Genomic DNA, 16,806 nt, shown 5'->3' with positions numbered 1-16,806 from the left:
AACAGTATTCAGAAAGGCCAACATTTTATGTCATAGCTAGTCTCTGACACTGGTACCACAGCAGAGGAAACATGCTGCCCCTGAGAAGCCTGGTTAGACTGTCACTGAGACTACCTAACACTTTGAGAGATTCCTACTCATTCCACATAAAAATTTATAATTCATTCAGAGACTGTTACTTTGAGTGTTAAGATGAAAACAAACAGTAATACTGGTATATTTGTGTTCAAAGTTATCTGCTACAGATCAACAAAGCCCTTGTGCAGACAAACCATTACACGCTGAGTTTCCAGATCAAAAATCCCCAGCTGAATTTTCACTTGAAGTTTCAACTGAGTTTAGCAACACAGAAGACTCTGCTTGATTGAGAATCTACATATTCCCAAATCTGCTTTGATGCCATTTACAAAGAAAATAAAATATCAAAAACTTTACTGAAAAGAAACAAAAGCTATGACTTCAAGCTACACTCCCAGACAGACAAAATCAGTTTTCAAGGAACCGCAGTAGCTCTGCTGGTCCTCTTAGCACAAAAGGCTCTGCCAAAGTCTAGGCACCACCTAAGCATGAATCAAGTACTAATTAAGCCAAGAAGTATAAAGATGCAAGTTATCTTCATTGCTGGATTTTGTTCCCATGGAAATCGAAGGACAAACTTCCTTTCTTCCATTATCTTCAACACTGGCCACAGAGCCGTTCCATGTCTTCCAAGGATGGATACTTTTGTTATTGAGGTTAAAATGAATGGTTATTAGCCTGTTATCTCTCATTAGGGTTTGTTAGGGGGGGGGGGGTTATTTTTATTTTTTTAACTTAAACCCTCATCATGATAACACAGCAATTGCTCGCCCACTGCAGAGCTATTACATTTGCAATGACCTGAACCTTGAATTAAGAAATACTTTAGACAAAGCAATAAAAGAGGAATATTTGAATAGGAATCATGATGCACTTTGTGAGATTTTGTTGATGCACTGTGGTGAGTGATCAGCCTTTGATCTACCCTTAACCAGACCAAAAATTGTGGATAACCTTGTGGTATTCCAGTCTGTGGGAATAAGTTCCCAGAGTGAAAACTCAAGCTTGAAATAACCACCCATGACATTGAACCCCCAGTCATGGGTCTCACCTCCCGGGACGCTGTACCATGCACCGCCATTAGTCGTTCCATCCACAAAGCTGCTGTCATCATCATTTTTACGACACGGTGGTCTGTTTGGATCAGACATTGCAGGATTAAAAGAAGAATAACTGCGAGCCAGGCTTTGAAAAATAGCATCATCAGGACAGGAGCTGTACTCATGAGCACTGCCTAGGAAGGAAAAATGGTCCAAGAAAAAGGATTATTAAAAATACAGTCACATTTCCCCAATCCTTAATCAGTTGCCTGTATCAAGTTGCCCCATTATTAAGGTGATTTATACGAAATTATTAATTTCAAAGTGCATCAGAAAATCTACATTCTAGGCTTTGGATTCTTTTAAGAACACAGTACATAGAAAAATGTCTCTCCCTAGATATTTTTAAAGTCTGATCTTAAGAGGATTTGCAATTAAAAGAGTACAAGAGTATATTGAAGAAAGTCAATCACTAACAATACCATCAAGTCACTTCAGTCATGTGTCCATACTACTATAGGCTAAAGGATAGCATCTCTGCCACAAAGAGACCCTTCTTTTTATGTGATCAATACTGAAAAAGTAGAAACAATGATAGTTGTTTTTATCAGCATACAATCACTTTCAGAAATTCACTTTTTAAAGGTTCAAGAAGATAAACCTTAGATCATACAGACAGCCTAGATGCATCTCTCTGGCTTCATTTAGCAGGGTATAAGCAGCCCAGCTAAGTTAAGACCTAAGTTACTTCATTAAATACATGAGGGACCATGATTCCCTCAGGTATTACATCATTTTTGTAATGTAACTCTACTGAAACAAGCTATCTGTCTTAAAATCTAGACAACATGGTCATACAGTGACTAGCTTTAAATACATCATTTTAATTAATGACTATTAATACTAAACTAAGTCATTACAATGCCATGATATGATGTTTACAAGTGAATCTCAGGTAGCAGTGGAGTAAGTATAGATCCACATATTTATGTATGTATAGAATAATATAATAGAGAATAAATATATAATAATATTTATAATAATTAACATGGAATAATTTTTTAAGTATAAAGTAAGTATTTATATCTCTTGCACTTTCATGTCAACTCATAACTACACACCACTCCGAGTCTCATCATAAGGGTAATTGGCAACAAGGTCTCCTCCATGAAGATTGGCAGAGAGCACAAAGGGAATATCCATAATCCAGTGAATGACACCTTTCGTTTCAGGAGCAAGCTACAACAAAACAGCATTATCAACAGTTACAATTTGATTATTCAGTGTAGAGACTTACTTACTTACATATACATAGTATACTATACTATGATCATACATATTGTGCAAGCATTTAAATGAGCAGCATTTTTATTTTGGCTTCATAGAGATCTGGATCAGTCTTTTACATCAGAACCTAAGTAGATACCCATCAGTCAGGAAACTGGTGTAAATTAGTTCAGAGTGAAGCCCCCAGATAGAGCTATCTCAGTATTTTTCTCCTTTTATTATGGCTGAAAATAAGCCTATCAAATTAAAAAACAGGGAAAATAATTCAAAATATATGTTGATAGTATGTAGTCTAATTCTATGCACTGAAAGTAAAATTACTTTGTTTAATAATTTGAACCTAGGGGGTAAATGCAAGAAGATTTAAAAAAAATAAACAAACAAACAAAAACCTCCAGATGTGAAAATACCTGTACATTTAAGTCTCAGGCTTAACAAAAATGCACATTATATGTGAGAATAGTTATCTAGCCAACAGAATAATTACACACAATATAACAGTGAACTTCTGACAATGGTAAAATGCTGAATATCTGCAAGAAAATCTATTCAGACCAAGGGAGAAAGCTACACAATCCCCATCCTTAAAAACAAAGCATGTTTTGAATGAAGAATTGTCTCAGGATTAACCAATACAGATCAAAAGGTTTTACTACAAGATTCCATCAGACGAATAAATGTAAAGCGACAAAAAAAAATGAACAAAATAGTTTCAAGAACATGAATCACATAAAGACTGCACACACAGCTCCTAGGGTTTGCTACATGTCTGTTGCATATAAGGGAGGATATGGGCACACAAGAAACTGGCTCTACAGCCCTTACTTACCTTGGGATTCTGGTCCACAGCCTTTTTCATGTTTTTCAACAGGTGGTTATTTGGGCCACCTTCTTTCTCATTAACATAGACTATTCTATCCAGATCAGGGAAATTTCGGTTTAGATCTATTCCCTGGGCATTACTTCGACCAACAAACCAGTCTTTAAGTTCACCGGGCTAAATGAGGAAAAGAAGCAGAAAGAGAAAGGAAATTGACAGATTAATGATCTGAAGCACCAGCCCTTATGTGAGTATATCTACCCATGTAAATTCTCATCATGGCTTTATTTCTCCTGTTCTCAAGAACAAGAATGGATTGTGTGGGAGTAAAACCTGGAGCACCAACAGCTGAGTGACCCGTATGTCTTCCTAGAGCTCTGCAGGAACAAAACAAAACTCTATTTCACTGTCTCAGAGGAAATGATCATTCCCATTGTGGCAGATCTGGACTAAGGATGGGCAAAATGACCAGCAGCATCAAATTTTCCAGAGGCTGCCCAGTTTGTGCCCACTGAGTCTTCCCCCGAGACCTGGCTTTTCCCATTGCTTCACACACGCTTTTGACTTACAGACTTCATTTCAGTGAGCCCCAAGGCAGCTACAGATGTATCTGCCAGCTGCAAGGAACATTTGCATTTGCTTCAAAGTTCCTCTAAATGGCTTCAGGATAAAGAAGGACCTTAATCTTTCTTTCCCTTAATCTATTTTTTTATTTTTGCAGTGACCATCAGCTTCATTCACTGCAAGGGTGGCACTGAATAAAGATGAAGTGAGATGTTTTACGCAATCTTTTCTTTAAGCTACTTCTTTACAATAGGTTTTGTTTGCTTTAAGAAAATGCCTTGAGGGTGCATAGTTTTCCCTATCTTGTCTCACTAAGCTTTCAGTACTCTGTAAAATAGGTTTAGTTTGATTTTTGGTTTTAGTCTTGGGGTATATAAAATGTCCTGTCACACACTGTAGGGTCAAGATGCTGCAAAATTAGAACAGCAGCACTAATGGAAATTATACTATAGAAAATATGTAATTTTTAAAGAAATCTTATAAAAGCAAATGTACTTTGACTAAAGAAAAAGTTTCAAATCGAGTTATTGCTGTATCTCTACAGTGAGAGATTTCAAACAAGTGAAATATGGCACCAATTTGAGGACAGCTTCTGCTTTATTGCCACTAGAGGGAGATATCATCTTGGACATGGTTTAAAGAGGTCTGAGGGTGGGATTTTTAAAGACTTCGTAAGAATCTGTTTAATGAAGAGCTTAATCAGATTTGACATTTAACCATAAATAGTCATATAAAAAGAATCAACATTTTCATATTTAAAAAAAAAAAATCAATAAACCTTCTTGAACAAGAAAATTCTCATTTTCCTTTAGAGTATAATACGCAGTATAAACACAGCATATCAGGGTTCTATTTGGCCTCCATATGCTAACTATGCATTAGTACATCTCTTGACTGAGTGTTTATCCGAAATTAAATGCTAAATAGTCTTGACTCATAGATTAACTAAAGCACTTTATGCCTGAAATTCAGAATCAGAGCTATTATTAAAAAGGTCACAAAGTTTCCTTGTTTTGAGATAAAGCACTAATGGATGTGAATAATTCACGTAAGTGTGATTGCATGAGAATGGTCTTAAAGGAAACATCAGCTTTTTCCCTTTCTGCCACTTGAGAAATGTGATGTATTCCTAGAAGTTACTCATTCAGAAAGTAGTTTGGTCAGTGAACTCGGATGAAAGAATATGCATGAAGCATAAACATCTTTGTACTTTAAAATGCAGTAGTTCATTTAAAACAAAGATGGCCATTTGTGGAAAACTATTTGTGATACCAGCTCAAGTATAAAATCCTTGTTAAACAGAACAAGCCTACTGTACTGTTAGAAAATATATCAGTTACACAGCTCCATTCAACAATCACCACAGAGTTCATGTGTTTGTAAAACTGCTAAATTAAAGTGTCATTTTGATCCTCCCTCAGGTTAATATACATTGTTAGTTATTCTTATATTCACAGCCTTACAAACCTGGGATGCTGCCTTCTCAAAGCCATCTGGATTCAGAGATGGCATGATATGGATCCGCGTGCTATGGATCAAGTTGATAATAGTTTCGTTCCCTTTCTGGTATTCATTACACAGGTACTGAGCCAAGAAGATGAGCAGCTCCCTTCCAACAGCCTCATTCCCATGCATATTCCCAACATATTTAAATTCCGGCTCTCCTGCAAGAAAAAGGAAGAAAACGTCTTAGAACAGCACACAAAAACAGGCATGGACTAGATCACAGCACACCATAGATATGGCTATCCCTGTGAGTCCATCTGGTCACAGCATCCCCAGGAAGCTACAACTCTCTTTCAGAAAAGTGGACTGAGATTTTTTTCTAAACTCTGGCTGAACAAACAGTAATTTACATTCATGAGTTTGCCAAAGGCAGAGAAAGAATACCAGAGGACAATAAACTACATCAAAATAAACGTTAAGCACAGCCATTAACATTATTACTGTTGAGATCTAATGCAATTGATGCCTCAGTACCACAAAAGGGTGTCCCAATTTTTAAACATATAAACTGACAATAACAGTGCTTCTTATCTTTAATGTTCTCTCCAAGATTAGGTTAGGCTTATCATACTGCAAATGCATTAAATGGCAATTCTTTTACCAAAGCACTGCCAATGAACACCTAGCTGTTGATCCTAGTGGCTTGAAAAATCTTAATCAGCAGTCACTTTGGATACTCAGCACAGACTTTATGAAGCAGGTGCAGTAACCTAACTCGTAACGTGTATCATTCCCACTGAACATTGTAATAAACATTCAAAGATTAAATATGTAAGTAAACAACATATGTATATATGTAACTATATGGTCATATGAATTGTACATCCATACAGAATCACAGAATTGTCTAGGTTGGAAGAGACCTCAAGATCATCAAGTCCAACCTCTGACATAACACTAACAAGTCCTCCACTAAACCATATCCCTAAGTTCAACATCTAAACATCTTTTAAAGACCTCCAGGGATGGTGACTCCACCAGTTCCCTGGGTAGCACAACCCTCTCAGTAAAGAAGTTCTTCCTAATATCCAACCTAAAACACCCCTGGCGCAACTTCAGCCCCTTCCCCCTTGTCCTGTCACCAGTCACGTGGGAGAATAGACCAACCCCCATCTCTCTACAGCCTCCTTTAATGTATTTAAGGAGTACATTATGAATCATATGAATCGATTTTTTATGTCAAATGTATATAAGGATGTTTAATAATATATTTAATACAGGTTTGAATATATAATGTATATTTGTAAGTATTCATATATTCATACACCTTCTTACATATGTGTATACATGTATTCATAAATTTGATATTTAAATAAACATTCCAACACTCCCAATTGCTCACAAATTGCACTGTCATGATCCTAGACATAACGATCAGATCAGAGAGGTCTTAGACTTGTGAAAGATTTACCTTTAAAATAACATATTTTTTGCCCTAATTACAGAGAGGTTTTAGAAGAAATGTAGGTATCTGCAGGAGATTCATAGGATTGTCCTGTAACTAGCCAGAATCACATGTTGTTTTCTGGGTTAAAGCCCTTTTTTCTTATCCTTTTCCTTTTTAACTACAGTTCATCCATTAGAGCAGCTTGAATTGAACCTTCTGCTGGTGATATGCTTTGAATTGTCTTTGAATATGCTTTTTGATAGCCTTTGGCACTATCACAGTGGCAAATTCAAGCCAGGAAGCATTACACAAACAAGGCCTAAATAATTGCTAATCAAGCACACATCTGCTTACGACTCTTCAGTCTGTGCTTGTTAACCTTAATCCAGTGATAAGGTGCTAGCAGGCAGCGTGCTATTAATACCACCATGCCTTCTTTCCTTCCAGCAAAGGTGGTTTTGTACATATAGATTATTCCCTCATATCTTTTGTCAGATAGGTTAAAAAGTGCTCTAGTTTCAGAATAATAGCTTTTTTTTCTTTTTCTTTTTTTTTTTTTTTTTATATCTGATACAGCCAATTCCATTACTGGGACTAAAACCCTCCATTTCCTGTTTTGGCATTGCACATCTATTTACTGTTTCCTCCTATTTGTTAATACCAGGGAATGCAAGAGATCTAATCATCAAGAGTAATCAGACCATGCACTCAGAGCATGAATATGAATATATGAATACTGTTTGATAACATGTGCAGTGCTGCATTATCACATATGCTCATAATTAAAATACTCATGCATATGCATACTGGCATGCTACTTATGGGGAAAGTGTTTCACAAGCTAAAAGACAGATCTGTTACCACAGTAAATACAAACACGGTCACATTTTGCATTTGTGGTTTTCCCTAGGATGCCACTATGGATGCATGAAAGTTAAACCATTTCTCCTGATTTCCAGACAGTGCACTGTTCACCTGCCTTTGCTTCCCACTTGCATTTTACAGACCTGGTTCAAATAAAGGAATAGAAACAGATGCTTCCCATAGGGTATTTCTTGCCCCCACCACAACCACTACCACCAAAGAGTTGTTAACAGTGTTTAGAAAGGTTTGTGAAAACAGGCACAGCCTACAGTGAACCCAGAGTACAGCCTCATTGACCACACAGCTTCTTCCTTCAGTGGTAATGAACCATCCTGCACGGGCATGAAAAGATAAAAGGAGTTCAGAAAGAGGTAGAGAGAGTCATTGGGATTACAGAAAGCCTCCCCTATGCAAAGTGATTGAAGAGATCAGCCCTGTTTTCCTTAGGAAGAGCTGCAAGAAAAGGGAATAGCCATATATCCCAGTCGTCGTGGCATGGAGTAATCAGTCTGGAAAGCAGCGTTTCCCTACACCACAAAACAAGAGGTGGTGATCTTCAGTGAAAGGAAGAAAAATGTCATTTTTTAGACTGACAAAGAAAAACACAATTACTTATAACACAAACTGTGAAACTAGCTGTCAAAAGAACGGTGTTGGCAGCAAGGTGTCAGCAGAACTCCAAGTTTTGCTAACAAACCCAAAGTTCAAAAAAGAAAACTAACCTAAAAATGGAGGCAAAAGAATGAAAAGGGAAAGATAACAGAGAGCTGAGTAACACCCTGCTCCAAAAGTTATTATTGTGTGTATATGCTAGCTCCCATGGGCTTTTTCTTACACCTTTGTCTGCAGCAGAGAAATCCATCTCCCGTCCATCCTCTGGCAGCCAAGAACAAGTCTAGGAGGCACACACACATGGGAACCTGCTCCCTGCCAGCTCCCACGGCCGCCTGTTTCCGTATCACTAGGTACAGCAACCAAAGAAATACTGGGTTTTTGCCCAAAATGCAGCAGACCATATCTGACAGTTTTAGGAAAACTCTTCTTCATTTCAACAGTGTAATTTACTTCTACAAGAACAATGGAAAATATGAGTCCTTCTCATATCTAAACCTTGCAGCCGTTCCAAGGGAAACAAACTTGATTTTTTTTTTACTATTCATTTCATTGAAAGCAAATGCATGCTACAAGCTGACTGTGGGCAAATTAGCAGTTTGTTCATTAGCTGTCCATGCCCATCACCAGCAAAGTCAGGGAGTCCATTCTGGAAAACGGAACAATGCTGCTATAGTCATTCATTAGCACCACACAGCCCAAGGAGCTGAGGAAGCTTCCAGAGCCTGATGACACGGTTTTGTGGTTAGGGAAGTCCTTAATTTGTATTTGCATCTCTTCCAGTCCTTAATGGTCAAGCAAAAACTGCAACTCAGGGTATGCATTCTGGAAACCTTTTTTTGAGTTGTTTTTACTTAACTCCTTTCCTAATCATCTGTTCCTCTAGGGCAACAAAATTATGCTCATCACTCCTCTGCCTGAGCTGAGCAAGACCAGAGCTTTAGGGAATGACCCTACAAGGCAGTCAGCATCCTGGGTCCACTTCTGAAGGAACCTGTTCCTTCTGCATGGGCTAACACAGATACCTCAGACGCCAAGGACATCAGTCATATAAGCTGCACAGTACAGCTTTTGCCAGCAGCATGATGATTAAAAGACCTCCTCACCTGGGTTCCCAGGTAATTCGACAGCTCCTACCACACTGCTTCTTTCAGCCTTCCCTGGAAAACAGCCCACCCCACTGTCACCTGTTGCTAGCATGCTACTTAGCTGGAGGAATAGTTGTTCTTCCTGCTAATCCCTCATGAGCCATTTAATACAGACCTTAATCACCCTTCATGGGATTCCGTAACTGTAATTGCCTCACAGATTACTTTTTTTAAATGAAAAGACTGCAAATCTCAATTTGATGATGAACTTATTTAAGTTTCTCCAAACCAGCAGAAATGCTCCTCTTCCACTGCAGAGAACTGGAGGTAGCTTTGAGGGAGAAGAGGCATAAGGAAATTAAAGCTTTTTTCCTGATTTGACACCCACACTTATTTAAAATAGTAAAAAATATTAATGGATCTTCTTGGCCCAATATATGGTAAACACAAAGGAACATATCTGCTGCTTGAATATTTACAATTCTTGTTTAACATTACTAACTTTCCGATAATATCTTTATAAAAGATAATCTCTCATCCCCAGTAGCCACAGCGTGCCATGTGTAACCATGTGAAGATGGCATTTATAAATGCTTACATACGACTTCAGCCCTGATACAGAGGTTTCTGGTAACAGATGAATGGGTGGCTACTAATATCCTTTGGAGCAAGTCACAAGAAATTAGATGCAGCAATCAAGTTTATAAATGTCTTAGTATCTCAGAGAGGCCTAAACCAGCACAGCATTATGGCTTTTAGAAGGCTTTTATATCCCTCCCAGATTGACTGTGTGGTACCTTACAACCTGATTACAACGATTGAGGAAAAAGTATTTTAAAATGTCATGCCTTTCTGGTGCCTGACAAACATTGTGAAATGTCACTTCAGTTCTGCACTTACAGTTAGCTAAGGTCTTCTGCAGTTTCCTAGGAACAGAAGGTACATCATTAATATTAGACAGATCACCCAATTAAAGATGACTAACCACTGCCTTTTTTTAGGTCAGCCTGTATTTGTAAAGACAGTAACTTTCTAAAACGTAGGTACAAAAAGTTTAGCACCTATTAATTATATTTACTTCGAGTCAAGATAATGTCACTCCACAAGTCACACTGTCATGCCAAGCAGTTAAAATGTATAGTAGTGTAATGTTAAAATGTTAAAATGTATAGTAGTCTGCTCATGGAAGTGCAAACCATATGGAAGAAAAAAATAACAACTGGAAAGCTGAAGTGCTTAATGACCCATTTTGCAAATGAGCATCTATTACCCTTAACACTAGAATCCTTCTGTTTTCCTATATTCCTTCTGGAAAAGCAAGAGGTGTTCCTGAAATAATAGACTTAGTGTTTTTGATTACTTACAGTTGCTTGTCATTTTTAATATGGCAACCAGTAGACTTTTCTTGTAGATAAACAGTACTCAGAACATCTCAGAACTCCTGCTGGCAAGAAATTCATTTATCTAAATGTGATTGAGAACCTTCTTATGCTCCACATTTTTGTGAGTAGTTCAAAGGGAAGGAAATTCTCTGGAGATCAACTACATGGGATTATAAAATGGGTTTCTCCTTTGAACATGAAAGCTTTAAGAGAGGAAAAGGAGAAAATAAACGAGGAGGTGAAAAAGAGTGAAAGAACTAGAAAATTTTGATTTCTGTCACTCTATAAACTAGATGTCTACAACCTGCTCTAACAGCACTTCAATAGAAAAGGTGATCTCCATGACTTGTGTGAAAATGGACAGCACTGGAAGATAGAACAACAGGGCAGTATTAGCTTCTAAATCCTTCTAGAGGCCTAATACAATTTTAGGGTGATGTTTAACAAGGAGTAGTATTGGTATACATTGCTGAAAGGGAAACTACTGAAAGTTTCACAGTTCGTTTACATGAAAGCAGAAACGGGACAATACTGACGGCCTTTAAATCTTTCATGTTCTTGCCATTAACTACTACAAAATGTACTGGGAGGGAAACAAGAAGAAAAGAAATTCAAAGAACTTTTGGCAAGCTCCTGCTTTAAAAAAAATCACGCATTTTTTCACGGCCATGTTTCAATACCGGCCTCAAGCTGTTTCTGGAAAATTTCATAACTACTGGAGCACTATTACTTAAAGTCAAAGTTAACAGCAGAGCCTGTACAGCACATTAAAACAGGAGTGAAACCTCACAAACAACAGCTCTAGTTCTGCTAGCTTTGACATATATAAATTAAGACGCAATCTCCATTATAATGGGTATCAAGTCTGTCACTTGGGCTTTCAATATGGGGATCTTCTTCTGTATCTTCAGTATGGCAACAAAAATCTCCAGGCAGATTACCTCATGCTGAAGATGGCTCTTTCCACCACAAAGGTTCTGCGTGACCCGATCCTTCCTTCGTGTTTCTAACAGCCCACTCCCACCCCTGCAGCTACAGGACGTGGCACAGCCTCCCACCATCAGCGGGCCAAGCATCTGCTCTGCTCCTGCAGCCCACATTGCTGGCACATCCCAGTGCCAGGCTTTTCACAGCACCCTGCCCTTACCCTGCAGGGTCACACAGCGTAGCACTGAGCAAGGAATTTCTACAGCAAAGCCCCCGTGCTCTATCACGGAGAAGAAGGCAGCTTTCTGCCTGCTACTCTTCTGTTACAATGCATAAAAGGATGGGGCTGTGTCATGAAATCGATGATGACTCTTTCAATCGTAACAAACTAAATTTAGTTATTTAATCAAAACCCTTAACTTAATAAGAAACACTGAAATATAATATGCACAAAGCCCTGATTTTGTGTAAATGTGTTAAAAAGCACTCTGTGAAGTTCAAAGCAAATTAGAAAAACATCAGAATTTTAGCAATAACAAATACCAATCTCTACATACATCCAGATTAACCAGACTGGTTTTGCAATTGCATTGCATTTTTTGTGCTCAGCACTCTATATTTACAGAATTCATTACTTCGTTACAGTAGCCGGGATGGTATGCTCAGTACTGAAGGTGAGGTTCCTGATAACACCAAACGTGAAACAAACTGTCCTGAACCAGCCCTACCAGTCAGTGGCAGAGCACGAGACGTGCAGTTCTTTTATCTCCCAGCTTTTGTTCTCACTGCTAGGGGGAAAAAAAAAAAAAATTGAATAAAACATACCCTGGGACTATTTGTGAGGGATGCTGGCAGTACAGAGATGACACAAGTAAGCCTCTATGTGTCCCCTGTGATGCTGGCTGTGGGATATAACAGATCCAATCCAGCTTTCTGCTGTGCTCCATAGAAGGAGCACATTCTCCATTTATAACTTCTCCATTTATAACTACATATAACTGAGCAAATTTTCATATCAAAGGCTTTCACTCCAGTAACCCTCCAATTTTGGTTGGCACATACAGCAACAACACTTTTTTAATCCATCAACTCATCACTGACATAGATCTTTTGATGAAGAGAAAGTTGATACATAATTTAGGTGTGGACTTATGAGGGTTCCTCATCAAGCTCACTTAACAAGCTTTCCCTCTTCAGGAAACTATAGATTCGTCTTTTTCACTGCAGCTACAAAAGTCCCTGCCAACCATCACAGCACTTCAAAAGGACTGAGCTCACCCATCTTTCCCACTGCTTTCACAGGCAATAAGTACGTGGGAAATTTCAAAGCTAATCTATTTCAAATGGCTGGTTCCAGCAGAGACGCATTTGGAACTCAGAGCTCTACTTTTCCTCATCCTCATTTTGTGAAGAGCTGAAAAAAAAAGTTGGAAATAACCCATTTACATCCAGACCTCAGGCTCTAAAGTCAAAGAGGGAGGCAGAAATGCTGGATAAAAGAAAAAAAAATGAAAAAGAAAAAAAAAAAAAAAAGAAAGAAAGAAAAAGAAACAAAAGTAGCTCTCCCTTTTACTGGAAACAAATAAACAGAAAGTCACTGGAAAGACATGAATGATTCCTCCCCACTACATTACACCAGCCCACTTCAGTATCACCATGAACATTTGTTGTGCCAAATCGGTGCCAAAAAGTCCAAAAGCACAGGCATGACTTCACTCTTAGGCTCTTTTCAGGCTGGAAATCATGGGTACAGCTTCTACAGCAGTGGCCAAAGCAAGGCTGAAAAGGGAGGAAGGTGTCAAGCCCCACAGTTCCTCCTCCATAGGAAGAGGCTGTCACACCCCAGCACTCGCTGCACGGCTGTGTTTCAGGAGGAAAAAAATCTGGGGCAGCTTGCAAAGCTGCGCTGCCTTGCACCCAGAGCCCCATCAGTGAAAGCAAGGCTAGCGCATTCACAGAATCCATCTACCGAAAGTCTCACCTTCATCACCTTCATCTACTGCTTCCTCTCCTTAGAGCAGAGCTAGTTATGACTGAAAAGGATTACAGTTCCCCCCAGAGGATGTTCTGGAGCCTTGGGAAATGCAGTGTCTGTGCTTTGGATCTGTGCACAGCTAGCAGCAAACACCCTTTGTGCCTTGGTCTTCCTTCCTTGATTTCCAGGAGGCTTTCACAATGGCACTTGTTACTTCACTGAGGCTACACACACTGGACAACCCTTCCTTATTGGTAATTCAAACATCATTTTGTTCCACCACTGTTCTGTCACAAAGCAACAAAGTGTGGAAAAGCCTGTGGGCTGCAGATTTGTGACTGATTCACAAATAGTCACATAGACGATGCTGAAGTGCACTGGCCATCACTAACAGATGGAGAGGGACAGAACCTCCCCATAAATATACATCTGTCACAAGTCCCTGCTGTAGGCAACAGGTTAGAGAATACATACAAGCTTTTGCTTTAGCTTATTTATTTAGCTTCCCAAGCTTAGTTGAGCCCTAATATTTAGTGATGCTTGCTTCCATAATTATTGGCCATGGAGTGTACAGAAAGAGTTATAAAGTGCCCATTTAAAATAAATAACAGTGAAAAAGAAATAGGCAAACTGCAAAAGCTAATTTTGCTGTTACCTTGCTTCTTTGTGGAAAAAATATGAAAGATGGACTTGTGATGACTAACAGAGGACACCATTTACGTCAGAACATAAGTAACCCCATTTATGCCTCAGAGACCAAAAACATACCCAGTCAGCTTCTTTTAGTCCTAATATCAATTTAGCATCACACTTTTGATGTGATGAATGTAAAGAATTTTAAAAAAAGAACTCCAGCATTTTAGAAGGTAGGACTGCTTGGAGTTATTTTGGTGACTGCTTGGAGTTATTTTGGTTTTTGTTTGTTTGTTTTTGTTGGTGGTGTGTTGTGTGTTTTGTTGTTGTTTTTTTTTTCCCAGAAAAACTGCAGCTGCACTATAGGCTTACAAAGTGTGTGAATCTGAGATTAAAAAGTGGCTTCATAGAATCATAGAATACCCCGAGTTGGAAGGGACCCATAAGGATCGAGTCCAACTCCTGGCACCACACATGTCTACCCAGAACTTTAGACTATGTGACTAAGTGCACAGTCCAAACACTTCTTAAATACTTCCTGCATCTTTTTTATTGCTGCACTTCATCTCCAGACTGATTTTAGAAACTGATATTCCCTCAAGTTTCTGCATTTAAGGTATGAATGTTGTGTGATAACCAGCAGTAAATCTTCATTGCATTTGTTCTTGAGAGAGCAGCTGTTAAATCAGGTCAGTATGAAGCAGAAGAAAAAAAGGTTAAGTGGGTGGAGAGTGATCAAGATTGATATTCAACACTACATCTCCAAGCATTGCAACACTTCAGGATTGTTCAAGGATATGTAAAATTTTACTTGAAATTGGTATTGCACCTTAATGATTTGTTCATATCCAGTTTAATTAGAAATGCAGACCTAGATGCTTGGAGGAGGTCTTTCTCTTCACACTCACATATGTCAGAAATGCAGATAGCCCCTAAAAAAAATGTCCTCTGTATCGTCTTAAACACTAAAAACTGAAAAGAAATAGGGGAGAAAAAGAAAAAAAGTGATGATTCCTGATGACAGCACAAGGAGAGGAAGCTAAATTGGTGCAAAGGCTAATACAATCAAGCTTGGTGCGTAAGAGGAAGAAGTGAATCATATAACTGCTTGTTGACTCAAGAATAATGATTCCGATGACTGATCCAGACAAATCCTTTGTCTCAATAGCAGAAGGAATTGGATCCAGAAGGCTTTCAAGAGATGTTTTACATTTAGACAAAGGAGCTCCAGACAAAAAAAGCCACATAAACACTGACCTCAGCACTGCCAGCCACAGCACAGCTGTACTGCTGTGAGACACAGAAATAGCCTGCCGAGGAGAGAAAAAAAATGCTTAACAAAAATCATGTAACACCTTTTATATCTGCTCAAGGACATATGTCCTAATGTCCTAAAACCAGGCAGATTTTTTCCTCCTATAGGGAACAAACAAGCTTGGTATCTTCTTTAGTTCTTCTCAGAGCTTCCACTGGATCTGACCTCCAAGGAGTCATACAACAGTTCTGAGTTAAGAGAAAGTAGAGACAGGTACCTGTTGGCTACATAGCCTACAGTGAAGCACAGTCACTACAGAAATCACCATCTTGTCCTTGAATAACACCTGTAAGTGTAGAAAGTGAACTGGCAGCTGAGCAATACATATAATGAGCTCTACATACCTCAGTAGAGCTTTGTACAGTTTGATAAAAATTGAACCTACCTAGGGTTTATTCTACCTGCAAGCAAGAAGAAAGGTTAGTTAAAAATAACAAGGCATGTTCCTTACAAAAGGGCAAACAATAGCAATTTCCCACAATTACACCTGCTATGCCTTCAATATGCCAAGCTTATTAAAGTGCAATGACCAGCAGGACCTGAAACTGACTAGCTCTTTGTAGCTCTTCCTAGCATTGCCTAATTATTTTTTTTCCTCCAAGCAACACAAAAAGCTACAGCAAATCCATCTCTTGTGGTCTCTTTCATCCCACTTGAAACTTTCTTTCTGTTTTATGTTACTTGCTGTACAACTGACAAGCTCTTTCTAGAGAAGCAAACATCATGGTAGCAAAAAATTTATGCTATCTACCAGCAAATCCTTTCACTAATAACAGTCCAAATGATTTTTGTTACTGGTGTCTGGCTTCAGTTTGAGCATATTCACCATGATTTCTGTGCAGTACTTTGTAGCTTTAAAAAGTGTAATAAAACACGAGGAGATGATATATTTTGTCATACTTCAGACCAATATTGAAGCAGTGAAAGGAAAATCGTGCCCTATCTTCCAAATGTACAGCATTTTATTTCAATTTTATGCAGGCTAGAGAGGCATACAGTGAAAAAGAAAATAAGGTCTGGCACTTCTTTAAAGGCTGACTTCGTGTATTTTGTGCCCTTATCAACATATACTTAATATTCTGATAGGGTGGAAATTTTCTCTCTCATACATAGTACCATTCCTAATGGCTTGAGACCCCATGAAAGAGCTACCCAGCTATCCCACAAAGGAGAGCAGAACACAGCCAACAGACTTCTCTTGAGAAGCTCTACTATAATACTTTCATTTTGAGTCTTCAAGCATTTGGGTTCTTCTCAGGAGATGAAAAAATTCCCATGGAAAGAAGACACCTTCACTGTAATTTCAATAAGGAGTGAAGCTTTCATTG

The 16,806-nt window shown here is 38.6% G+C and overlaps 1 protein-coding gene across 1 annotated transcript in view; it reads right to left on the bottom strand.

The window, feature by feature from the left end:
• CPE (carboxypeptidase E) overlaps positions 1-16,806 on the bottom strand; it is a 57,794-nt gene that overhangs the window by 13,618 nt on the left and 27,370 nt on the right. Inside the window, exons 2-5 of the mRNA XM_068681170.1 lie at positions 5,257-5,453; positions 3,235-3,402; positions 2,240-2,357; positions 1,130-1,312 (exon numbers count right to left, since the gene is read on the bottom strand). Coding sequence (XP_068537271.1) covers positions 1,130-1,312; positions 2,240-2,357; positions 3,235-3,402; positions 5,257-5,453 — 666 coding nt within the window. The remainder of the gene's footprint in view (positions 1-1,129; positions 1,313-2,239; positions 2,358-3,234; positions 3,403-5,256; positions 5,454-16,806) is intronic.

The sequence above is a fragment of the Anas acuta genome, chromosome 4 (assembly GCF_963932015.1).
Source record: "Anas acuta chromosome 4, bAnaAcu1.1, whole genome shotgun sequence".
NCBI classification, from domain to species: domain Eukaryota; kingdom Metazoa; phylum Chordata; class Aves; order Anseriformes; family Anatidae; genus Anas; species Anas acuta.
Note: the sequence above shows the minus strand (reverse complement) of the source record. Positions and strands in the feature narration are given on the sequence as shown.